At 43.6% G+C, this 26,523-nt stretch overlaps 1 protein-coding gene across 1 annotated transcript in view; it reads left to right on the top strand.

The window, feature by feature from the left end:
* Positions 1-16,364, top strand: part of TFIP11 (tuftelin interacting protein 11) — a 36,542-nt gene extending 20,178 nt beyond the window's left edge. Inside the window, exons 8-13 of the mRNA XM_077462793.1 lie at positions 660-763; positions 3,283-3,451; positions 5,793-6,036; positions 8,482-8,624; positions 13,502-13,667; positions 15,767-16,364. Coding sequence (XP_077318919.1) covers positions 660-763; positions 3,283-3,451; positions 5,793-6,036; positions 8,482-8,624; positions 13,502-13,667; positions 15,767-16,116 — 1,176 coding nt within the window. The 3' untranslated portion in view covers positions 16,117-16,364. The remainder of the gene's footprint in view (positions 1-659; positions 764-3,282; positions 3,452-5,792; positions 6,037-8,481; positions 8,625-13,501; positions 13,668-15,766) is intronic.
* Positions 16,365-26,523: the final 10,159 nt, after the last annotated feature.

Here is a 26,523-nt window from a genome sequence, read left to right as displayed (position 1 = left end):
TCCTTACCCCAAGTAGCAGCAAACTTCTCTTCATTCCTCCCAGTACAATCTTCTGTTTTTGTCAGCAGAGGTCTCAGAAACTATTGGAAATAATGTAATGATCATAAGATCATCTGAGTGCAATCTTACGTTGGACTAGCTTTAGCTTAGTGTCTCCAAACTGTGGCCCAGGGGCCGGATGCAACCTTTTGCTTGCTTTTATCTGGCCTTTGGGGCACTATTTCATCCTCTGACACCTACATTGTGGCATAATTCCCCCCCCCCCCCCCCCACTGACACCAACAAAGGAGCACAACTCCTTCCAATGAGACCAACAATAGGGAATGATTCTTCCCACCAAATGACACTAACAATAGGGCACAATTCGTATCACTGACACCAAAGATGGGGCATTATTTACTCCCGCTGATGCCGGGACATTTTCTACATTCAATGGCCCTAGTCCCACCCCAATAAAGTCTGAAGGACAGACTCTTGGCCCTTTGTTTAGAAAGTTTGGAGACCCCTGGTCTAAAGAAGGTCTTGGTAATAAAATTCCACTATCAGTGGTTGAAACACTTGCACAAACATTATTTGAAGAAATAATCGCTCTATTTTAGAGTCTCAAACTGGCATTTACACATTCCTATATCAGCATTTTGTCTTTTGTCTTTGCTCAGGACTCTACGTATGGCATTGAAGTCATGACAAAGTGGAAGGATCTCCTGGAAGAAGGTCATCTTTCTCATAGTGCACAGGATGCAGCCATGGACCCGTATCACAGGTAGTGATTGTCATTTTGTCTCTTAAAGTGGATCTGTCAGTAAGATTAACATTTCACATAATTCATTAGGACACATGTCAGCAATGCCAAATCACATTATTGTGAGAGTAAAAGCGCTATAGGGAGTCTGTTGTATTTAGTAGATAGACTCTGCCTGAAAGGCAAGAAGTGACACCAGCACATGTGCCTACCCTAATGTTTTGTACATATTTACAAACAATATAAGGATTAATTGTGGTTTTATATATAGTTTTAATAAGGTGTACATTAGCCGATTACTTTCACATGTCTAACCTAAAATATATATTAAAAAAAGATGGCAGACTCTCTTTATCGGCTATTTAATCTCTGCTAACCAATATTGGCACCTGTATTGATCATGTAATCACATGTAATTTCAGAATGATAACCATTTCTGGGTTGCACAAAAATATTCTTTAATGTGATCCATGACACTAAGCGCCATATATGGACGAGTTTAAAGGCTCATTTACACCACAATCCTCGCATTCAGTGTGGGGCTATGCATAAGTATTCAACTCTGTAATTCGTGTAAGCGAGCTGAGTGTTTTTCGGGATTATTTAAAGGCAAAGTACAGCCACAGCTTGTTTGGCTGTACTTCTATGGTGGATCACAGGAGTGCAGTTTCTTCTGCATTCCGGTAACCCCAGCTGATGTCACAGAGCCAGTCCAGGGAAAGATCACAACTATATGGTCGGGATCCTCCCAGAACCCTGGACCGACACCTGGCTCAGTGGGCTGATGAGTGAGAGCCTAAGCTAGCTGCTCCCACCCCCTCCACAGCACCAGCTCTCTGCTCACGAAGCACTGAGAACTGAGAAATCAGTGGTGTTTGATCACTCTGTTCTCAGTCTTAGTCCTTGTACACACGGTCAGACATTCCGACAGAAAATATCTGATCGGGCCGTGTTGTCAAATAATCCGACCGTGTGTGGGCTCCATTGCACTGTTTCCATCAAAATATCCGACCGACAAAGTTGTAGAGCTGGGCTATAAAATTTTCCGACAACATGATCCGATCGGACTTTGTCCGATTGTTTGTAGAGAATTCCGATCGGACAAAGTGCCACGCATGCTCAGATCAAATTAACGAGACCAAAGCTATTGGCTACTAGCCTGAACGTAGTCCTGTCGTAACTAAATAACGCCATCACTTTACGAATGATCAGATGTTTCGGACAAAATCCGCCGGATTTTGTTGTCGGAATGTCCGACTGTGTGTACAAGGGCTTAGAGTCTTATGCCGCGTACACACGACCAGACTTATGTCCGACAGACTTTCGAATGAGTTCTGCCGGAGTTCTGACAGAGTTCTGACGGACTTTCCGAATGAGCGGACTTGGCCACACACAATCACACCAAACTCCGACGGATTAGAACGTGATGACGTACGACTGGACTCGAATAAGGAAGTTCATAGCCAGTAGCCAATAGCTGCCCTAGCGTCAGTTTTAGTCCGTCAGACTAGCACACACACGAGCGGATTTCTGGGTCCGGCAGAGTTCTGGCGGAAAAATTTGAAGCATGTTCCATTTCTAAAGTCTGTCAGATTTTTGCGAATCAAAAGTCCGCTGCAGCCCACACACGATCGAATAGTCTGCCGGAATCATTCCGTCAGACTTTGGATGTTGAAAAGTCCGGTCGTGTGTACGGGGATTTAGAGAACTTCTTTTAGTGCTTTTTATTACGGCGTTGCATTTCTGATGCATTCTGGTGCAAAAAATGCTGCATGCTGTAGGTTTTTTTTTTTTTTTTTTTTTTTTTTTTTCTCTTTCAATACACACATGAAAGCACTGAATTGGTGTTCTCTTGGCTCACTGTAATAGTAATTTTTCTATGTTTTCAAATATGTTCATACTTGGTTTAAAAACCTTTTCGTCTACCAATGGAAAGCAATCAATTATTACTTCCAACTTATTAGATACACAAAAAAAAGACCACTTGAATAGGTTATAATCGAAGATCTACTTGCTATGCCTTTAGCGCACTAGAACATTTTTTACCAGCAAATAAAATGTGTTTCAAAATTTTACACCCAAGAAAGTCAACCACTTACACTGGAATCCCTCAATTTTAGGGATGCACTGATATATCGACCACCGAAAATTTTTGTCCAAAAATAGGGTTATCGCTGTTTTGCCAATAGAAAAAGTGGTATGCTGCATCCTATTAACTTCAATGCAAAATCGCTTCCTATTGACTTAAATACAAAAACGCCACCTATTGACTTCTAATGCATATGTGTCCTTTTGCCTTCAGTGCAAAAAATACCAGTCGCCTTAATTACATTTAAATAGAAAAAAAAAAAAAAAGAACTGCCCATTTCTGTTTTTGGCCAAGTGCATCCTGAATTATCATTTCAATGATAGCCAGAGAGCTGGCTCTGGCTTGGTTGTGTTGCTTACTTTGTTTCACTGTATTTACAGCTTCTGCGATATGTAATGTCTGTATATTAGTGGCTGTGTATTTCAAAATGACTCTTTTTGTCTCGCTTTAGACTCCTGTGGGAGACGTGGGTTCCCTTTTTACGAAATATCATCTCCCAATGGCAGCCTAGAAACTGCCCCCCCATGGTGGACTTCTTGGACAGCTGGGTCCACTTGCTCCCGGTTTGGATTCTAGACAATATATTAGACCAACTGATTTTCCCCAAACTGCAGAAAGAGGTACTCTTCCAGATAATTTATTCTGATCGAACGTCGTACACAATTCACATTGGTCACAGGTTTAGAATATTTATTATTGAATTATTATTTATTATTAGAATATCTATCTTTTATTGAAAACATTTTTTACAGAGGCAAATATAGTAACTCAACACAATAAGACACCTCCAAGGGACCATTATCACAGTACTTTTTATACTCCACCAGAGAGGGACTATGGGAACTCTAGCTCAGTCTCTGCATGACAAAGTGTAATTTTGCCTATTAACTCTCCCTTAGCTACTTCTGCTCCAGTGTAGTCAGCGGATTGCAATTATTTTTCATTAAAATATCTGCTTTTTATTAATATTTGCAGACAGAGTATCTGGACTCTGAAAGCTGTGCTTTAAAAGGCAAGCACAGGGCAGAGGACTAGTCACCAGTATTGCCCATAGGCTCTCTACAGCTAATCCTTCCCCGTTACTGATTTCCATGCCTCCTATTTGTCTTTGTGTGGCAGAGGCTATCTTAGCAGAATCTGCACGCTGGTTCCTCATCTCATGTTAGAGCTTCCCCCCTATGATTGGTGGGGTAACTATCAAGAAATCGCAGATCCATAAAATGAATATAGCAGTGCAGGGAGGACCTTGCACTGTAAAACCTTGGGTACAGCTTCCTCCCCAGCAAGGAGAATACAATATTAAGAAGTACAGCAACATCCCAAATCTTGCTCCAAATCTCCTGATATATAATTAAAAGGACTACAAATCCTCAAGAGAATCATCAAAGAGGATTAATGCGGAATTATGAAAAATAGAAATGCTTTATTGAAAAATGCACACTATATAAAAACTTGAAACCCCTTCACCATGTCAGTAATAAAATATGACAACGTTGTTACAAACATGCCTTCATCCCCATACATACACCCAAATCTCAGTATACAATAAGAGAAGTAGGATTAATCTGTGAAGGAATGGCAAACAGTTTCTGGGTCACAATAGCAAAAATTCTGTAGATGTCAGTATGAAAAGCCAGACCTTGGGGACCAGAGCCAAACGCAGACACTGCTGGATGGGGGGAGTGTGAAATAAAAGGGTTCCTACTCCGATCCCAAAGCTGATGAATGATGCTGGGTTAGACCCTCAGCCGGGTGTCAAATCTTCTGAGACTAGCAGTTGGAGGGAGTTGGGGATTTAAGGTTTAAGGCCCTAGAAGTGTGCTGCTATTTTTCAGGACTAATTAAAGCTGAAAAGCTGTGTTTTTTGTTTAGTTTTTTTGTTTGTTTTTTAAGGCCAGTTCACACCATACGCAGTCCAGTGTGTTTTTTGTTTTTTCCTTCATCAAAAGTGCATGGACAGTAGGTTACATGGATTTCAGTAGCAAAGTTCACACCATTGCAGTGCGTTCCAGTACTGTCAACAAAAGTAGAACATGTGGGGAGCTGGACGCATGGATTCCAATGGGTTTGTTTTTGTTTGAAGAATGTGATTAGAGCCAGAGGCTCTAATAGGCTTTATAAAAGGGTGGGCTGTGCCCCTGAGCACACCCACTTGTGTGACAATAGCAAATTAATATTCGCTATTGTTTTCCTGATTCTTCTCTCGGCCAATCAGGAAGCAGCTCCTGAGACCCGATTGGCCCAGGGGGTCTTGGGACTCCCAGTCGTGTTTCAGGGGACACTGGCCAATCGTGTCTCAGGACACTGCAGCCCAGAGGAGAACGGAGAGGAGAATGGGCTGGCTTTTCAGGTTAGTCTCTTCTAAGGTTAGTCTCTGCCGCTGCTCCGGCGGAGGAAGGGGGCCTGGCCACATCGCCATCTTCCGCCGTTCGTCTCCAACGTGGTGGGGGGGGTGGTTGTTTGCGGCGATCGTCTGCTGTTCATCTCCTGCGAAATATTTTGCACCAGCCACCGCTGCTTTTAAGAAATTACAATTAATATTTCTAGATACTCAAAAGATGTGACATAATTCATCCCTTTTATAATTTCCTGAAATCCTGTATAACATTGCTTTGCACCAGATTAAAGTTAGGCTTGCAGTAGATGTGACTGACTGTTCTCATAAAGATTGCATTTTTCTGTTTTTGTATAGTTATGATAGAGATATTAAATTGTAAGCTCTTTAAGGACTGGTTAAGGGTTCTATGTAGTCTGTACAGGGTTATGTATTATGGTTCTACTATAGGAACTCTGCAAATCCATAAAAAAATTGACAACGTATGTCTTAATGTTCTATACAACAACATAAATAGCGCTCTGGTCACAGCTGGTTTATGTTTAAATGGTCGTTACCTTCTTAGCAAGCATAAGCTGATGTCCCAGTATACTCAGACAGATGATAATGGTATTTTTATTCTTAAGGTGGAGAACTGGAATCCGCTGACAGACACAGTACCCATCCACTCATGGATCCACCCCTGGCTGCCACTAATGCAGTCCCGACTAGAGCCCCTGTTCTCCCCAATCAGGAACAAGCTGGCCAGCGCCCTGCAGAAGTGGCATCCCAGTGACTCTTCTGCTAAATTAATCCTACAACCCTGGAAGGATGTCTTCACACCAGGATCCTGGGATGCCTTCATGGTGAAAAACATTGTGCCCAAGTTAGGTGAGTTATTTGTTCAATTGTATTGCAAGGGTAGTAAGCCGAATCCAGCACTGGAAAAAAAACACCTAAATTAAGTTGGTCACTTCTGCAGCTTGGCAACCCCAGTTCCTTGAACTGCAAACTATTATCATTTGCAAATTTGACAACTTCTGGTAGAGTGAATTGCTGGTTTCTCTTTTGCTCTCTGTGTGACCACAGGCCTTACTAGTAATTATATGGAATAGGTGCGACCTGTGAATGACATTGCAAGGAAGTGATAATCTTTGCAAATTATACACTGCTCCTAAAACGCCCCAAAGATGCTGCTGGCAGGACATTTTCTAACGTCCCACAAGCGCACCGCCCCGCCCCAGTGTGACAGCACTAGGGCGGCATGGGAGGCTGTTTTTCTAGGCGCTATCTCTAGAGCTAAAACGCCTATAAACTGCCTCAGTGTGAAAGGGGTCTTAATCTGGCAGTGTCCTGTATTAAAGGATGAGTTCACCTTTAAAAAAAAGATCTGCACTTTTTTTTTTTTTTTTTTCAGGTAAAAAAAAAGCATTTTTTTTTTTTTTTTTTTTTTGTGTAATGGACCTATAAACAATTGCACCCACGATCAGCAGATTGTGGGTGTAATGCCATGGTCCTGCAGACTGTGTATCTGTCTGGCCGTACCTCCGATACATCCAGGCAGTTACACTGTGACAGGAAAGTATGAGGGGGGCTGCTGCACACAGAAGGTTTTATCTTAATGCATAGAATGCATTAAGATGATTAAAAAAAAAAAAAAAAAACCTTCTGCCTTTAGAACCCCTTTAATGAACTACCACAGTGCTCAACAGTAGTTCATTGAGAACTACAAGCCAACAGCTGCAAAGGTTTTCTGATTTACAGAACACTGAATGAATGATGCGGCCAGGCAGGCGTGTTTTTACTGATTGTGACAGCTAGCGAGAGCGAGAAAATTCCCCAGTAGCCGTCAGACCGGGGGAAGTGGGGGTCGGTGCATCTGTAACATGTTACACCCTGAATATTGGCGTAACATGTTACAAAAGGTGAATCCTTTAACAAAGCATCTACAACCCCGCTGGCATATGCACCAGTTTTTAAGGACCTCACTGATGAGTGACTGGAGGCTGCTCTAGAACCTTGTTCTCTGCATCAGATCTTGCTGTGCAGCCTGTTTCATCCATTATGTTGATCTATCAGCTCTTGACTGGCTGGTCTAAGGCTAATAGAAGGGATCTGATCACTATGGCAATTGATCCCTTCAGGTCCCACCCCTCTGTGCGTTCTCTGTATTATTTTACAGTGCCAACAGTTTGCACATTGCTTTACAATATAAAGGGAGACAGTACAGTTACAATACAAGAGGGTTAGGATGGCCCTGCTCAGAAGAGCTTATGATCTAATAAGGTGAGGCGAGTGATACAAAAGTTTATACCTGTGGAGGAGGAGCTGATGGAAGTGATAAAAGTTCAGTTACTTGGAGGTGTGATAGGCTTCCCTGAAGAGTTGAGTTTTCAGGGAGCACCTAAAGGCAGCCAGAGTAGGAGAAGGCTGGACAGACTGAAGTAGAGAGTTCCAGAAGATGGGAGAGGCTCTGGAGAAGTCCTGGGGTGGAGCTAGAGAGCAGGTCTTGAGAGGATGGTTTGGGTGATATTTGGATTGAAGATTACTGATGTAGCCCAGGGGAGAGTTGTGAATGGATTTGTATGTTATTATTTTAAATTACATTTGTTGGGCAATTGGAAGCCAGTGGGTGGGATTAGCAGAGAAGGGTGGCAGACAGTGAGCGGTTGGTAAGGTTGATGAGTCTGCCAGCAGCATTCATTATAGACTGACGAGGAGATAACCTATGGAGAGGTAGGCCTATGTGAGGGAGTTGCAATAGTCAAGGCAAGAAATAACGAGGGAGGGAATGAGTAGCTTGGTGGGTTTCACTAGTTAAAAAGGGGCGAATTTTGGAGATGTTATAGAGGTGAAGTCTACAAGCTTTTGACATCCGTTGGATTGATTTGGGGCTGAAGGGACAGGTCAGAGTCTAGGATTACACCCAGTACCCTGGCGTGAGGGATGGGACTGATAGTGACAACATTGATCTTGATGGAAACTTTTATGGAGGGGGGCACGAGCCTGGGGGGGAATATTATCAGCTTGGGTTTTGGAGAGATTTGTACTCTGTACTGCTTTGGAATAAAACTGAGACATGCTGACAGGAGGGGTTATGTTGGACCGGCCTACAATTTTTGGGATTTTCCAGTGTCCAGTCCTGCAGACAGCGGTATAATCTAACAGATTTCCCCATGTTTTGTTGCTTTAAAAATGGTGCAAGTACAAAATAATATCTATTGATCTGCTAGAAATCCAGTGAGCTACTATCTTCCTGTATACCATTTAAATGTGCACTTATTCTTTAACTGTCACACTTGTATGTTCATTTATTGGAGCTCTTGTGTCTGGTAGGCATGTGCATGGCGGAATTCGTCATTAATCCTCATCAACAGCACATGGACGTCTTCCTGTGGGCGATGGATTGGGAGGGGATGATCTCTCTGTCCAGTCTCGTAGGGCTCCTGGAAAAACATTTCTTCTCTAAGTGGTTGCAGGTAAGTGGATTATACACTGTGTACCTTTGTAGCCTGGCACAGCTATAAAGACCCGACCCTGCTGGGAGCTATAAGTGATCCGATCACTTATAAACTCCCTGGGTACTGCTCTCTAGGATTTAACGTCTTTAACCGATTCAGCCCCAGAAGATTTGGCTTCTGAATGACCAGGCCATTTTGTTGCAATTCCGCACTGCGGCGCTTTAACTGACAAGTGCCCGGATGTGTGGAGTTGCACCCAAACAAAATTGACGTCCTTTTTTTTTCCCACAAATAGAGCTTTCTTTTGGTGGTATTTCATCTCTGCGGTTTTTATTTATTGTGCTATGAACAAAAAAAGGGTGACAATTTTGAAAAAAAACACTATTTTGTACTTTGTGCTATAATAAATATCCCCATTTTTTTTTTTTTTTGGCCGATACGTATTCTTCTACTTATTTTTGGTACTAAAAATCACAGTAAGCATATATATTAAAGTGGTTGTAAACCCTTACAAACCACTTTGACCTACAGGTAAGCCTAGATTAAGGCTTACCTGTAGGTCCAAGCAATATCTCCTAAACCTATGTGGTTTAGGAGATATTTGCCCGCATGCGCCGTAGACAGCGGCGCGCAGGCTCACTGAACGCGGCAGTTCCAAGAATGGAGCTGCCGCATTTGTCGATTCCCGTGCGCATGTGCGGGAGTGACGTCATCGCGGCTTCGCCGAATGACAGCGGCGGAGCTGCGAGACGCCACCAGCAAGATGGATGCGGCGGACTACAGGGGACAGCGGCGACTTCGCTGGCTCCTGTGTCAGGTAAGTGATACATAATGGGCTACTATGCGATGCATAGTAGTCCATTATGCTTTACCTTTGCAGGGAAAAAAAGAGGAAGTAAACTCATCAGGGTTTACTTCCTCTTTAATTGCTTTTCTCAAAAGTTATAGCATCTACAAAATAGGGGATAGATTTATAGCATTTTTATTATTTTTGTTTTGTTTTTACTCGTAATGACGGTGATCTGCGATTTTTATCGGCACTGCGACATTATGGCGGACACATCGGACACTTTTGACACATTTTTGGGGCCATTGGCATTTTTACAGAGATCAGTTCTATAAAAATGCACTTACTGTAAAAATGTCACTGGCAGGGAAGGGGTTAACACTAGAGGGCAATCATGGAGTTACTGTGTTCCCTCTCTGTGTTCTAACTGAAGGGGGATGGGACTGTCTAGAGGAGATGACAGATCGCTGTTCATACTTTGTATGAACACAAGTTCTGTCTCTCCTCCCCTCAGAGAGCCGGGTTCTCGTGTGTGTCACGAGCGATCGCGACCGTCGGGCACTCGCATCGGCCCTGGGGTCGAGCAGCGGGCACGCACCGCCAGTGGCCACAGGGAAAAGCGATGTTACATAACATCGTTTCGCCCAGCTGTGCCGTTCTGCCGCAGTAAGACTGCGGCGGGTGGTCGGCAAGTGGTTAAAATCCTGCTGCGAACTGTCAGATTTAAAGTGGTTGTAACCCTAAAAATAAAAATAAAAAAACATTCTGATCCTTTAGGCCCCATTCACACCTCAGCGTTTTGTAGCTTGAAGCCTGAAGCTCCAAAATGCTGAAGGAGAAAAAAACAATCAATGATTCTCTATGGAAATGGTTCACATCTCCACTCCATGTCGTCTGAAGCCAAACACCTGAAGCTCAAAAAAGTCCTGGGGCTTTTTTTGTAGCTCAATTCAGGCAGATTTGGGCGTTTTTCTGCTTTTACATTGGTGACCTTTTGACCTATAGAAAAATTGCGGTCAACGCGCGGGACTTTCTGCCTTAAAACTATATGCTCAGGTGTTAAACAGCACAGTGCTCGTGCTGTGTCATTTGTCTCTCTGTAAACTGTAAAAAAAACTTGGCTGATCATGGTCAGTTTACATGCCACCGTCATCCGCAGCTTTTGTCTTTCTCCCTCACCCCTCCCTCTCTGCCTGTTAGCTCAGTGTGTCAGTGTTAGCTATCTCCTCCCTGCCCCTCCGGCCGCTAGCTGTTTAAAATTACTAGGTGAAAAATTATGTAATTCCCTTCCATACATGTAGATCTAATGTACAGTCGCTGTATTTTTTAAAAATGACTCCTCAAAATACCTTATTTTCAGCGCCGCGGGGTGCTCACATGACCTACGGGCTCTCTCCTCTCTGCTGGCTGAAGTCCAGGGGGGACACGGCCCCTCTGACTGTAGTGTTTGGATCAAGGAGGGAGAAAGACGGCAGGTCACGTGAGCGTCCAACAGCACTGTAAATAAGGTATTTCAAGGAGTGTTTTTTTTTTTTTCTAAACAAACTACTGTTTGAGAAAAGTACAAATGAGACATTGACAATGAAGAAAAAATCCAAGTAAAATTCACAACTAAGCATAGGTAAGTACTGGAGGAGTCATTTGAAAAAAAAAAAAAAAACACAGCTACTGTACATTAGATCTACATATAAGGAAGGGAGTTACATCATTTTTCATAGGTGATGTAACAACCACTTTAAGTTTGCCTTTTATTTGACTTCAACTCCATGCTTGAATTTGTAATTAATACAATTCATATTTCACAACATGAAATATTAATCCCAGTAATTCAACTCATGTGGAACAAATTGATTTGTATTTGATGTTTATGCTTCCAGAGATATTAGAGAAGTTTACAAGAACATCAGTTACACTAATTGTTAGAGCTGATAGAGAGGTGATAATCTAACACTATAATTTGTTTGTACCTATACAACATAACAGAGTTATTAAAGTTTGTGATGTAGTTGGTGTAAAGAACTTGATTTCACCAACGTTGTGTTTGATTGGGCATTCAAAAAATGGCAAACTTTTTGGAACATTTTAATTTTTTTTTTAATTACTCCAAAATCTGTGTTCTGCTAAAAAAAAAAGGGGGGGGGGGGGAGGGGAGGAGGATTTTCTTACTGATCTCTGCTTTTAGAAATGCTAGTTCATTTCACACTTCAAGTCATTTGCAAGTATCCAATCGGGGGTAGTAGAATTGTGTGCTACATACTTACATACTACTACTACTTCTGGGTTAGTGATTCAGACAGTACAATAGTCTGAGACTGGACAGCAGCTAGTTCATTCAGAAGGAGATTCAGTAGTGGCAGCTTCTGTGCCTATGAAAATAAGGAATTCACAGCAGATATGTTAAGGGCCAATTCAGACTAATGTGATGGATTAAAAGGGTTGTAAAGGTAAATGTTTTTTCACCTTAATGCATTCTATGCATTAAGGTGAAAAAACATCTGACACCGCCTGCGCCCCCCCCCCCCGTTTTACTTACGTTACCCCTCTAAAATCCCGTGCTCGTCCCCCGACGTCCTTTCCACCGTTCAGCCTGGCCGCTGATTGGCTGGAGTGGATGGATGGAAAGCAGGGCAGCCATTGGCTCGCACGTCAATCACATCCACTGACGCGGAGCGCCGTGAGCCGGGGCCGTGTGATACAGCGAGCGGCTATAGGGAGCACGGGAGCGCGCCCGCAGATGCTTCTCACCATGCGAGGGAGCTCGCATCTCACATGAACGTGAGAAGCACCTGCGGGGGGAAGCAGAGACAGCCGCCGAGGGACCCCAGAAGAGCAGGTTCGGGGCCACTCTGTGCAAAACGAGCTGCACAGTGGAGGTAAGTATAACATGTTTGTTATTTTTTTTTATTTTTTTAAATCACTTTACAACCCCTTTAAAGCACAAACGTTAAAGGGGTTTTAAACCCTATTTTTTTTTTTTTTTCTTTATAAAAATAACAAACATGCCTATACTTACCTGCTCTGTGCAATCATTTTGCACAGAGCAGCCCTGATCCCCCTCTTCTGGGGTGCCCCGCTGGTGCTCCAGGCCCCTCCTCTTAATCGAGTGCCCCCACATAAACCCGCTTTCCCTTGGGGCACCTGTGCGGGCTCGCTCCCAAGTCCACGCCACTGCGTCCATTGACACTGACAGTAGGACTTGGCCTTGCCCCCTGCTCCTGTGTCACTGGATTTTATTGACAGCATCGAGAGCCTATGACTCCTGCTGTCATCACTTTGCCCAATGAGGATATTGACAGCAGCTGGAGCCCTGGATCAGATCGGGCTCAGGTAAGAAGGGGGGGGGGGGGGAGGGGTCTGGGGGGAGATGCAGCACAGAAGATTTTTCACCTTAATGCATAGAATGCATTAAAGTGGTTGTAAACCCCCCACATTTTTACATATAGGTAAGCCTATAATAAGGCTTACTTATATGTACTGAAAATATCTCCTAAACGTGCACTATTTGGGAGATATTTGACTTGTAGTGCACCGATGGGGTCATCAGCGCATGAGCAGTGAAGAAACGGCCCTCTGTGCCATTTCTTCCCCAGCGTGTGCCGTGACTGGCGGCTCCCATGCGCATGTGCAGGAGTGATGTCAAGCAGCTCCGGCCAGTCACAGAGTCGGAGTCTGCGAACCTGGAAGGGAGAGGTGCAAACATGGATGTTTCCAAAAGCAGGGACATCACATGCTTCGTTTGCAGGTAATATAATAGGCTAGTATGTGATGCATACTAGGCCATTATGCCTTTACTTTGCAGGGGAATAAAGAGGAAGTAAAACCCATCAGAGTTTACTTCCTCTTTAAGATGAAAAACCTTGAGGCTTTACAATCATTTTAACACCTTTTTTCCTGTGCTTCGATACTCTGGGCTATTGTTCAATGTAACTATGCAGTGGCCTCCCACCCCCAACCAACCACATACATACTGCATGGGTTAAATACTTGTTTAGCAATGTTGGGGGAGGGGGGTACAAATGACCTTATATTTACTTTATATTAATTAATATATATATATTATTACATTTCATTAAATGAATAACCTTGTTATTGTTCGTCATCTTAACAGGTGTTGTGTTCCTGGCTCAGCAATAACCCCAACTATGAGGAGATCACTAAGTGGTACCTGGGCTGGAAGTCGATGTTCTCAGATCAGGTGTTGGCTCATCCTGGTATCAAAGAGCGCTTTAATGAGGCCTTGGACATCATGAACAGAGCTGTGGCTTCCAATGTTGGTGAGTGCGGACATGTACTGTATGAAAGGATGGTTCTGTCAGCAAGGCAATATTGGGTAAAATCATGGTAGGCAGATTACAGGAGGTAAAACCTAAAGTGGAATTTCACCCAAAAGGGGGAAGTTTTGCTTTATGCCCTCCTCTACCACATCTGGCACATCATTTTCGTGATCCAAGCAGATATTTGGTCCCTTCCCATCTGCAGTTTTCTGGGACATGTTGCAGATCCCAGAAGGCTGCAGGCAGGGGCGGACTGACAACTCATGGGGTCCCTGGGCAATAGGAGCTTATGGGGCCCCCAGGCAATCAGAGATTATGGGGCCACACAGTATACAATCACACAGTATACACATACATGTACACACAGTATACACATACATGTTTCTATTGGCTGAGAAGGTACTGGAGAGGTGGGGCAGCTATAATCTTGGGATTTTTAGACCAAAAGTATGTCGGTAAGGGACATTTCAGAGACAGATGTAAAAAAAAAAAAAAAAAAAGATTTTTACATACTGTCCCTGGTTTTACTGAGGCTGGCAACCCTGATGGGGCCCTCGGGCAGTGCACGAGTGGCCAAATGGTCAGTCCGCCCCTGGCTGCAGGGACCATTCACAAAGTGCAGCATGGCTTGGGCATGCCTAGTAGGAAGCCTGCTGTGAAGCCACAAGCTGTCTTCCTACACTAAAGATACCGGCATGAGGGACTCAAAGGCAACTGAGCAACTAGCACAGGTGGAGATAGCACAAGATCCCTGGACAGGTAGGACAGGTAAGTGTCATTTTATTAAGTCAGCAGCTACAGTATTCATAGGGACCATCGGCTCTCGGGTGCTGCCGCTGCCATTTCTTGTAAGGGAAACCAGCAGTGAAACCCGTTCCCTTGGAAGTGTAGGGGGGAGAAAGCAAACAAGCAGAGCTTCCCCTTTTGGGTGGAGCTCCGCTTTAACCACTTCCAGTCCTATTCTGGCATTCCTCTCCTACATGTCAAAATATTCTTTTTTGCTAGAAAACTACTCAGAACCCCCAAACATTTTATTTATATATATATAATATACTCTTATTTGCAGAGACCCTAGGGAATAAAATGGCGGTCATTGCATTTTTTTTTTTTTTTTTCATGAATTAAAAAAAAAAAAACACTATAAAGTTAGCCCAATTGTTTGTGTATAATGGGAAAGTTGATGTTATGCTGAGTAAATAGATGCCTAGCATGTCACGCTTTAAAATTGGGTACACTCGTGGAATGTCCCCAAACTTCCGTACTTAAAAATCTCCATTGGCTATGCTTTAAAATGTTTACAGGTTACCAGTTTAGAGTGACAGAGGCAGTCTTGCACTAGAATTATTGCTCTCGCTCTAACGTTCACGCCGATACCTCACATGTTTGATTTGAACACAGTTTACATATGCGGGCGTGATTTACGTATGCATTTCGCTTCTGCATATGAGCATGAGAGGATGGGGGGCGCTTTAAATTTAATTACATTTTTTATTGTGTTTTTTTGTTTTTGTTTTCCACTTTCCCTTTACATTTTTTTTTTTTTTTTTTTTGAAGATCACTTTTATTCCTATTACAAGGAATGTAAACATCCCTTGTAATAGGAATAGAGTATGACAAGTCCTCTTTAAAGCGTGATCTTGGCGTTAGTCCCCATATCTCTCCTCAATGCGAGAATGCTGGAAATAATAAAGCAATCTATCTCAGGCTTCCCAGCCAAAAACGGCAGTGTTTATATCTGCAGGTGCTGGAAGTGACATCATGACGTCGCTTCCGGCCTCCCAGAGTCATAGAGATGGCCATGGCTAGCTCTATGGTAAACCGCCACCGGTGGATTCACTCCTCAGCTCGACGATCGAGCTGCACAACTGCTATGATTGTTTTTACTTTGCAGGGAATAGTCTTCTGGAAAAAAAAAATATATCTGAATGATGCCTGCAGCCGCCAGCCCATCATTCAGATATCTCCATTCAAAGTCCAGTCTGTCATATGATGTCCGTGTGTGGGAAGTGGTTAAATTACTGTAATAAACAGTTTTCCATCCCCTGTCCTTTTCCTGTTTATTACTGGATGTAAACCTGTGTCTTTGATCCTTATTCCAGGCCCATACATGCAGCCCGGCGCCCGAGAAAGCATTGCATACCTGACTCAGACCGAGAGGAGGAAAGACTTCCAGTACGAGGCCATGCAGGAGCGTCGAGAAGCGGAGAGCATCGCACAAAGAGGCATCGGGGTAGCCACAGTGCCCATGAACTTCAAGGACCTTATCCAATCCAAAGCCGAGGAGCACAACATTGTCTTCATGCCGCTGATCGGAAAGAGGCACGAGGGCAAACAACTCTACAACTTCAACCGTATTGTGATTTACATAGACAGAGGCGTGGTGTATGTCCAGGGAGAGAAAACATGGGTGCCCACCTCTCTGCAGAGTCTTATAGACATGGCCAAGTAGACCTGAATGTGAGGCTTCCCATAATCAGGACATTGTACAAAGCTCAACAATGTATTGTACAGGATTTCCTCCTAGTCAGTGACACTGTGCAGAGCGCAATACAGAGTCTATTGGAAACGACCAGTTAGACTTACCCTTTGTGACTCCCATCTGTGTTGTACAGAGCTCGAAATCGCATTGCCTGCTGTACACTTAACACAGCCAACATCATTAGACATACCGGGCAATAAACTGTAGAGGAAACCAGATTTATTTTTGTAACGTTTGACTATTTTTTATTGTCCTCTATAAAACTGTTAAGTTGTCTTTGTATAGGCAGCAGTGTATAATGCAGAGCTGTGACTCCAATTGGGTTAATTCACCAAGATGAACTGCATATACTGCAGTTTCCCATAGCAACCAGTCAGAATTCCTCTATGGATAGAACTCAAAATTGGAATCTTGTTATAGCTTTGAGTTTTTTACTTTTTCACAGCTCATTGAATGGCAAAAACTGTTAATACTCTATTTGTATAAATTAAATATGATGTGTTTTGTAGTGCGTAAAAAAAAAAAAAAAAGTATTGTGTGTTTTCTGTGTTTAGACAAAAAAGAAATAAGAGCATTCCAGTTTTTCTGACACTTTAAGGCTCAGTTCACACTTATGTGATGCCGGACATCGCATGTGATTCGCACCACATTGCTGTGCATATCACATGCGATGTTTGTGCAATGCAAATTCAGCCATACAGTTTGGCTGCAATCGCTTTCGCACCAAAATTTGTGCAGGACCTTTTTTTGGTCCACACTGGAATCGGATCACATGGGTGTTCGGGCCCTTGTGATCCGCATGGGTGTTCGGGCCCTTGTAATCCGCATGGGTGTTCGGGCCCTTGTGATCCGCATGGGTGTTCGGGCCCTCGTGATCCGCATGGGTGTTCGGACCCTCGTGATCCGCATGGGTGTTCGGACCCTCGTGATCCGCATGGGTGTTCGGACCCTCGTGATCCGCACGGGTGTTCGGACCCTCGTGATCCGCACGGGTGTTCGGACCCTCGTGATCCGCACGGGTATTCGGACCCTTGTGATCCGCACGGGTATTCGGACCCTTGTGATCCGCACGGGTATTCGGACCCTTGTGATCCTCACGGGTATTCAGACCCTTGTGATCCTCACGGGTATTCAGACCCTTGTGATCCTCACGGGTATTCAGACCCATGTTATCCGATTTCACAGTTCACACTGCATTCTGCGAATCGATTTGGGGGTGTCATTAACTTTGTATTGTGATGTGGAAACCCGCACAGGAATCACTGTGGTTCCCGCATTGCACCAGTGTGAACCGAGCCTCAATAATATACTGGCGTAGATTGTGCTATGTAAGTGGCGCTGTGTTCAGCAGCAACACCAGCGATTTCCCAGTGATTGCTAGATTTAGAGAGATGCCCGTACCACATCTCTGCCATTTAGAAGAGGCCTTGTATTTTCTTTAAATTAATACAAGGCTTCCTCTGATTGGCCAAGGTGGAGAGGCGGGCAGATGAAATCACAAGGCTTCTCCTAAATGGCAGAGATGCGATACAACCTACCGTCTCTATATTTGGTCAGGAATATATGTCCTGCTTATTCCAAAAGGCTCAGGAAGGAGACAGAGTCTCCACCCATCTGGATGCGTCATTCATCCGGTGAGAGTGGTCTTTGTCACCCGAGCACGAGGTGGAATCATACAAAAAGTGTCGTTTTGGGAGTTGGTGTTTAACAATTTGCCTAGTGGGTGCTTTTACCCCCTTCCTGCCCAGGCCATTTTTCAGCTTTCAGCACTGTCACACTTTGAATGACAATTGCGTGGTCATGTTACACTGTACCCATATGACCTTTTTAGCATTTTTTCACACAAATAGAGCTTTCTTTTGGTGGGATTTAAATCACTAGTAAAAAGGCTTAATTTAAATAAACTTGATTTAAATCATTATTTTTAAAGAGCAACTGTCATCTCTGCAGTGGCTCCTTCTCTGACCCGCTGTTGACTCACCAACAGTCCCGTTCACTTTAATGGGACGGCTGGTGATGTGGCAGTGACAACAACAAGGTGAGGGACATGGCAGCACCAGGTGAGGGGATGCCCGCTAACAGGCGCTGCCATGATGGATTTGAAATGACAGGTGCTCTTTAAATGTAAGGACTCATTCTTGCTGGTAGTTAGAATCTTTAATATTTGCAAACAAAATGAAGGTTTCCTATTTAGAATAATAAGCTGTCAGGTTAGTAAAACAGCGATATCAGAACCGATCCAATCATACAGTTTCCAGTGTACATAGATTTGCAAAACAATGCGATAAAGGAATATTCCTGAACTTTGTTTTATCTCATGGTTACTGTGAAATTATGTGCATGGAGTGCATGTTGGCTTGCATCTCAGCTTGCAGAGTTTGGATTCATTGGATGAGTTTACCAAAAATGTAAATATAGCAGAATATACAGCCTCATGCTACATAAGCTCAATTTCAGGCTGAATAAACTAAATTATTAATGTATCTTATATAGAAAACTTTAAATAAATTTTTTACTCCAAAAGCATTTTATTAAAATAAATTTGATAAAAATCCCCCAAAAAAAATCAGATTTTTTTTTTCCCATTGATTTATATCCACCCTGATCACCACTGCAAAACAAACAAAAAAGACATATATATATATATATATGTATGTATGTATGTATGTGTGTGTATGAAGCGGCGGCTCCTGAAGAGCACGAGCTATGCATTTTTTCTAAAATTAAAGTTGCCTAAACAGCAGTTTGGTTTGGGTTTATTTGTCTAAATTGGACCTCTGCATCAGTCTGACTGGATATATGGTGTGGGTGTGTGTATATGTATATGTATATATAAAAATGTTTATGCACATTACAGCAAGCGCTGTTTTAGATATAGTACCTCAAAAATGATACCCTGTAGTGTGCAGCGGGAAGTACTACTGTCAAACACGACCATGGATGTGACGTGGTGGTGCAGGCTTTTAAATCTTTCACGGCCACTGACGGGGTCACAAATTGGCAGCAGCTGATGGCTTTACACCTGCTCCCACCAGCGAACCCAGAACCGGAATGGCAGGTGCCTCTGGGTAGAAGGGGAGAAAGACCAGCAAACATCCATTTGCTGATCTCCCTTACCTAGTAAGAAACCTGGAAGTGATGTGTAAAATGCCACCTTCGGTTCCTGCTGTCACTTTCCCTCGCTGCTGTAGCTGGAAAAAAAAAGCTAATAGAGGGCAGGTGAGACATCAGGGGTCTAATAGACCCCTGATGTCTCCAAAAATAGAACCTGTCTCTCCAAACTAGTATCCTATAGGGCAGGTCTTGACAAATTTGCTTTGAATCTAGGAGCCAGCTAAAAAATTTAGGAGACAATTTTTATTTAGAGTAGTGGGTTGGCCACGCCCGGGGCAAGGCAAGTAATTTGTGCACCCTAACCTACTTGTAGTAGAGCGCCAAGCCAATAATGCCGACTTACGTCAGGGTCATACACTGGCCTGGAAAGAATGACGATAAAAAAAACTGTTATGGGGGAAACTCCACTCCATTGGGCCCCGTTCACAACTGGGTGTTTTGGGATTGCAGAAGAATTGCTTTTATTCTGGCTGCTATTTCAAAATGCTCTACAATTGTAAAATGCAGGTTCAGGTGTCATTATTTCCAGTGGCACGTAAAACGCGGTGCGGTTTTGCTGCTTTTTACTGTGCAGCAAATTGCATTGTGTGAAGCTTGTCACCCAAAAAGGAGCAGGAGGTTCTTTTTGGTGACAGGCTTTGCATGTGATAATCACGGCAAAAACCCCCCACTACATTTTAGATGCCATCGAAAATAATGGCACATGAACCTGCGTTTTGCGATGCCGGGCAGATTCCCAGTGAGAAAGTAAACAAGGGAAGAGGCGCCTCTAAGTGTAGGAGTAAAAACAATTTATTCAAAAACATCCAAATGGAAAATTGCATGTTGGTAGTATAAAAGGCACATCTGTGTATAAAGATATCCCTTAGGATATCTACACTAAGGCCGGGTTCACACCGCTGCGATGCGGGAACGCCGGGAATCCGCAGCGTTTTCCCGCATCGCACACCTCCCGCCGGCAGTTCACACTGCCCTATGCGGACGGCTGGGAGTGTCAATGATATGTTAATGACACCCCCAGATCCGTCCGCATATCGCAGTGTGATCTGCCGACTCGCACAGGAATCGGATCGCATGGTGTGAACCCCCATGCGATCCGATTCTGTTGCGGACCAAAAAAAGGGTCCCGTGCGAGTTTGCTGCGGGAGCGATGCGAATTCAGCCATACTATCTGTATGGCTGAACTCGCATCGCTACGGAGATCGGATGTGATTTGCGGTGTGAATCACATCCGGATCTCCCCCCGCAGCAGTGTGAACCCAGCCTTAGGGGCGACTCTTCCCTTGTTTACTTTTAGCTGTGCTGGAATCCGGCTTCTATCCCTACGTTGGTGGCAGCCCTCAGTGTATGGACTCCTACTTACCTTTATGATATATAGACTTCCTATATACCCCCTTGGGTCTGTTAGAGAAATAATAATGTTTGCGCCTGTTCCCCTAAGTAGGTTCCCAGAGAGTATGCTGTGATCCCAAAATGCCCAGGTGTAAATGGAGCCACCCTGGTTCACACCTATGCGATTCTGAATGCGTTTTCAAACTCACAGGTTCACATGACAGGCTAGATATTATGTACACCTATTGAGGTGGTTCACTGAGATGTGATCCGCACACATTACGTTTTTAGTGCCATTACGAAAAGGGTCCTGTGTGAGTTTGTAGCGTTCCTGACTCACAAGTGATAGAATGGAATGCAGAGAGAAGTGTTCAGTTTTGACAAGAGTTTTTGCATTGAAGTCAATAGGAGATGTTTTTGCATTAAAGTCAGTGGGAGGCAGTTGTGGAGAGAGCAAGCCAAAATCACATCTGTACTAAAATCGCACAGAAGCCTGAATGACAATGACATCAATACGTGCAATTGCCAGGTTTGCTGTGTCACCTAGCAGTCTCAAGCATGAAGGAGATTCCAGGAAACAGTTACTCTAGGAACAAAATGACTTCCAGAAGGCCACTGGTGTGTACGTCTCTGACCAAACAATCAGAAAAAGACTTCATGAGGATGGCCTGAGGATCTGATGTCTTCTAGTGGGCTCTGTGCTCACTGCCTTGCACCATGGAGCTTGATTGGCATTTGCCATTGAACACAAGAATTGGCAGGTCCGCTGTAAAGGTAGGTCCTTGCTCTGTTAGGTGCTCGATTTCCCTTTTCCTATCTTGCCTAGGCCGTGGTCTGGATGTACTTGGGAGTCCCATTCACCGGTGAGATAACCAAGACTCATACACGAGATGTATGTGAATAATGATTACATTTAATGTTTTGAATACAACAGGTTATATGCTGAGACAATAGGGGTGGCACCCTGTGGAGTAGCCAATCAGGGATCCCCTCGTAGCTATACACCAAACTTTTCCTAGTAACAGGTTTATTGACAGAACAAGCAGAATAAGCAGAAATCGTCTTCATGGCAAAGCACGTCATTAACCTTCACAAGATAAGAATAAGACTACAATATTCATCAACATTCTGCAATATACAACAATATTCATCAACATTGTGCTAGTAGCTTGTGATCCAGACGTTCTAGGTCACAGACGTAGTTAAGGGAATATAAGATAACTGCATATCTGGCTTTCTCTGTACAAACTCTCGCGGCCAAGGGCATTCTAAGAAAACAGCATATTTTCCAAATAGCGAGCATCTATGTCTTAGCAGTTAGAATTCTAGCTTGGTCATACAAAGTTTAAAATGGAAGACAGTATAACAAAATGGAGACTTGTTAATCCTTATATCCGCCACTGGCACCCTGTGTTTTTCACAGATAAGAGCAGGTTCACACTGAGCACATGTGACATACATGAAAGTGGCAGGAGAAGCCGTGGAGACTGCTATGCTGCCTGTAACATTGTTCAGCATGACTGGTTTGGTGGGGGGGGGGGGGGGTCAGTGATGGTCTGGGGAGGCATATCCATGGAGGGAAACGCAAACCTCTAGAGGCTAGACAATGGCACCCTGACTGCCATTAGGTTGTGGGATGAAAGCCTTGGACCCATTATCAGACCCTAAGCTGGTGCAGTGGGTCCTGGGTTCCTCCTGGTGCACAGCAATGCCTGGCCTCATGTGGCAAGAGTATGCAGCCAGGTTTTAGGACTTTGAGTGAAGCATGCAGCTGGAGAGCAAGGAGGCACTAAAAGTTATCCAAATTCATTTTATTCCATAAATACAACATACAATACAATACATTACTGGAACAAAGATACATTGAGACCCGCAAGCCATCTAAAGTTGAGTTGCATAATTTATAATTGGCAATATAAATACGTAAACATAAGATAAAATTGTATATGACGTCCCATACAATAGTGATAAAATAGTCACTGACTGTAAACATAAGGTAGCAGCATTGTTGGCTCAAACAACTGGATGTATAACCATGATTGTAGCATCTATAGCTCAACGCGTTTTGTGACTGTCACTCATCAGGAGCGGACGCTGTAGGGATGTCTAAAAAATTGAAAGGTGAACAGTGAGTAAACTGAACACACATGATCACTTGTATTGTATGTTGTATTTATGGAATAAAATGAATTTGTATAACTTTTAGTGCCTCCTTGCTCTCCAGCTGCATGCTTCACTCAAAGTCCTAAAACCTTTTCTCTCTTTTTGCTGCGCAAAAGCCGGGATGGAGGTACCTCTGATTTCCACTTCAGAGGCCTCATTTAAAGTCCCAAACTCTTTTCTTTTTCATTAATTATCAAGGATGGAAGCATGTATGCAAGGACAGCAATTTTTGGACAACCCTACTCTTTTCCCTTGCATACTCATGGGTCAAGATAAATAGGATAGGCAGTCATTAACATGTCATATACAGATATGCAGCATGCACTCATGCATTTATGGCACAGTGTTTCTTGGCGTGTGGTCTGAGTGGATTGCTTGGTGCGGCTGTGGTTGGTCATGCCCTGGGAGCTGCAACGTGCACCGGGAGTCCCTTCCTCCTACTCCAATAGTGGAGGGGTAGGATGGGCGTTCCGCTGCACGTTGATGCCACGCCCCCAGGCCCGGGGTGCATGACGTCGATCTGACGTCGGTGTGCTGGCTTCCTGGGCTTTACATCCAGTGTTTTGGATGAGTGAGTGTGTTTGGCGCTATTCGCTGGGTGGTTATCGCTCGGGTTGACGCCTTCCCTCTCTACCATATCTGCCGGCGTGACGTTGGTGGCAAACAATGGTTGCAGTGGAGTATTCACACTCCCACTGTCTGAACAGGCACTCTCTGTTTGGGCTGGTGCTCTCTGGGTTATCATGCACGGCTATTTCACATACATGCACATTCACTTAAGAGGTAATTTTCATCTTTCATCCCTGCTCTTTTAGTTTTTTTACCTTTGTCATTTTTTTTATCTCCATTCATCCTTTCACCCATCTCATTTAGTTTAGGCACATCAACAATATTGGTCTTTCCTTTATAGTGCGTGTTTTTATTTTTATCTATTTATTTATTTTTTCCATGGGTTTTTTTCACATTCTATTCCACATTTACGTTTACTTCCCACATCTTTTACCACTTTCCTACAATAGATTCGGATCACTGCTCCACCAGTAATATAATAATATCTCACATATTGCTCGTATATTCATACACATTTTTATATTTATTTACAGATGTTTTCATTCACAAACCATGCACATACATGGATTTTGGTGGGGTCCACTCCCCCAGTCATACCTCACCCTTCAGGATTCCCCGTTGCTTTTCCATTGTTTTTGCCACCTCTGCTCCCATGGGAGACAATTGTCTGCAGCTTCGCCTTGGCATCCACGTTCATTGTTGACCTGTAAGTATGGGTGAATGTTCCATCATTCCCCCTTCCCCACCTCATGTGTGTTCAGTTTACTCACTGTTCATCTTTCAATTTTTTAGACATCCCTACAGCGTCTGCTCCTGATGAGTGACAGTCACGAAACGCGTTGAGCTATAGATGCTACAATCATGGTTATACATCCAGTTGTTTGAGCCAACAATGCTGCTACCTTATGTTTACAGTCAGTGACTATTTTATCACTATTGTATGGGACGTCATATACAATTGTATCTCATGTTTACATATTTATATCGCATATTATAAATTATGCAATTCAACTTTAGATGGCTTGCGGGTCTCAATGTATCTCTGTTCCAGTAATGTATTATATTGTATGTTGTATTTATGGAATAAAATGAATTTGGATAACTTTTAGTGCCTCCTTGCTCTCCAGCCGCATGCTTCACTCAAAGTCCTAAAAACCTTTTCTCTCTTTTTGGAGGTACCTCTGATTCCTACTTCAGAGGCCTCATTTAAAGTCCCAAACTCTTTTCTTTTTCAGAGTATGTAGCCAGTTCCCAGAGGATGAAGGAATTGAAACCGTTGAATGGCCCCAGCTCTTGCCTGACCTAAATCCAATAGAAAACCTCTGGGACGTTATGTTTTGGTCCATCCAAGGCTGCCAGGTTAGTCTGTTCAGGAGCTCAGTGATGCCCTGGTCCAGATCTGGGAGGAAATACCCCAGGACACCATCCGTCGTCTTATTAGGAGCCTGCCCTGACGTTGCCAGGCATGCATACAAGCACGTGGGGGGGCCATACAAACTACTGAAGACCATATTGAGTTGCTGCAATGAAATTTCAGCAAAATGGACTAGCCTGCTGCATCGTTTTTTTCACTTTGATTTTCGGGGTGGCTTTGACTTCAGCCCTCTATGGGTTGATAATTTTCATTTCCATCACAAGATGTGACACCTTTTATTCCTAACACATTACTTAGTCCATATCAGTATAGATATCCAGCAATATTATTTTTTCCCACTGAGATCTGAAGTGTTTTCAAAGTGTTTCTTTCATTTTTTTTTTTTTTGACCTATATATATATATGAAAATCATTTAGAAAATTGCAATTTTTAGGGCCTACCTGTCAGTTTTTCACAGACCTGATTGGACCCTGCAGTCTCCTCTATGGAGCTGCGGATGTCAGCCGACACAGGTCCACTGACATCCGCCACCATCTTTTCATCTGTCTGGTGGATCGGATATGATTGGATGAAAACGGACAGGTGGTCTGTTTCTATCCAACTTCCCGATAGAGGAGAGGAGGACTGTGTCCGCATAGCGGAGCAGACAGGTACCTGTCATTCACCTGCTCAGCGGGGATCAGCAAAGCATTCCCCTGCTGAGCACGCAAAATCCGCTGCATGGAGTCGCCCCTGTGAAAGGGCTGAAATGTGTAACGTTTTCGCTCTGCATGGCTGAAGACAAAACCTTACAATAGAATTTGAGATTTCAGAAATCAGGAAGCTGATTTCTGATTGGTTCCCAATAGATACTGGAGATTGTTCTTTAGGATACTTTGTTTCTGAAATTTCCTTTTAATGAATATATTCTGTCGTTTTTATATCTGCACGTGCACTGACTCTGTCAGTAGCAGGACTGGCTGAGCAAGGAGGGAACTCTGGGTAAGAAACTCTGTAATTATTTTCTTTCTGAGGCGTAACTAAAATGAATCTATTTAATTGCACAAATCTATTGCTAGAATCTTGGGTGACAACAGCTCTAAGAATTTGGCACACAATTTTAAAGTCTGTAAACTCTAAACTGGGTTGGGAGAGAGCTACGTGCCTGACTACAGCCACCAGTTCAATGGAACACATAAAGCTGCCCATACACAGAATGAAAAACAATCGAACAGATTCCTCCATCCATGATGTACAGTACGGATGGACGAATCTCCTGCTGTGGCTATTGTGTTCTGACAGCCAGCAACTGCGACTGTCAGAATACCCAAAAAGCTGCTGCGTCTGGATGCAGTTGCTGTTCGGTCATCAATTTCCTGTCCACCTCCTTCACCTTCCAATTGAAAGATGTCTGGACAATGAAGGAACACATTTTGGACATTTCATTAGGGACAGGGCAAAATTGTCATACTGTATGGCCAGCAGTGCATACGGCTCTCAATGTACGGACTTACCCCAAGAAAAAAGAAAGTTCATTTTTAATGATGGCATACTCACTGTGACCTGGGGTCAACAGCTTGGAGAGCCATTCTAAAGTCAGCCACAGACAGTTCAAATCTCAGTTTGTTCAGCAGGGACCGGCAGAGATTCGAGTCATGTATGGGCAGGCTGAATGTACCCAAGTTGATCAATTGATCAACTTGGGTGCAACCAGTCTGTTGGATTTTACATGCGATTAGTGCTAGCGGCTATTCTAGTAAAATCACTTAAATTCCCAAATCAATGCTGACTGATGGCTTTCCCCGCCAGAAGAACATAATGGCTCTGCAGGAGGGATTCCCCC

The sequence above is a fragment of the Lithobates pipiens genome, unplaced genomic scaffold (assembly GCF_037356315.1).
Source record: "Lithobates pipiens isolate NorthernLeopardFrog02 unplaced genomic scaffold, aLitPip1_a1.2 Scaffold_10, whole genome shotgun sequence".
NCBI lineage: Eukaryota > Metazoa > Chordata > Amphibia > Anura > Ranidae > Lithobates > Lithobates pipiens.
Note: the sequence above shows the minus strand (reverse complement) of the source record. Positions and strands in the feature narration are given on the sequence as shown.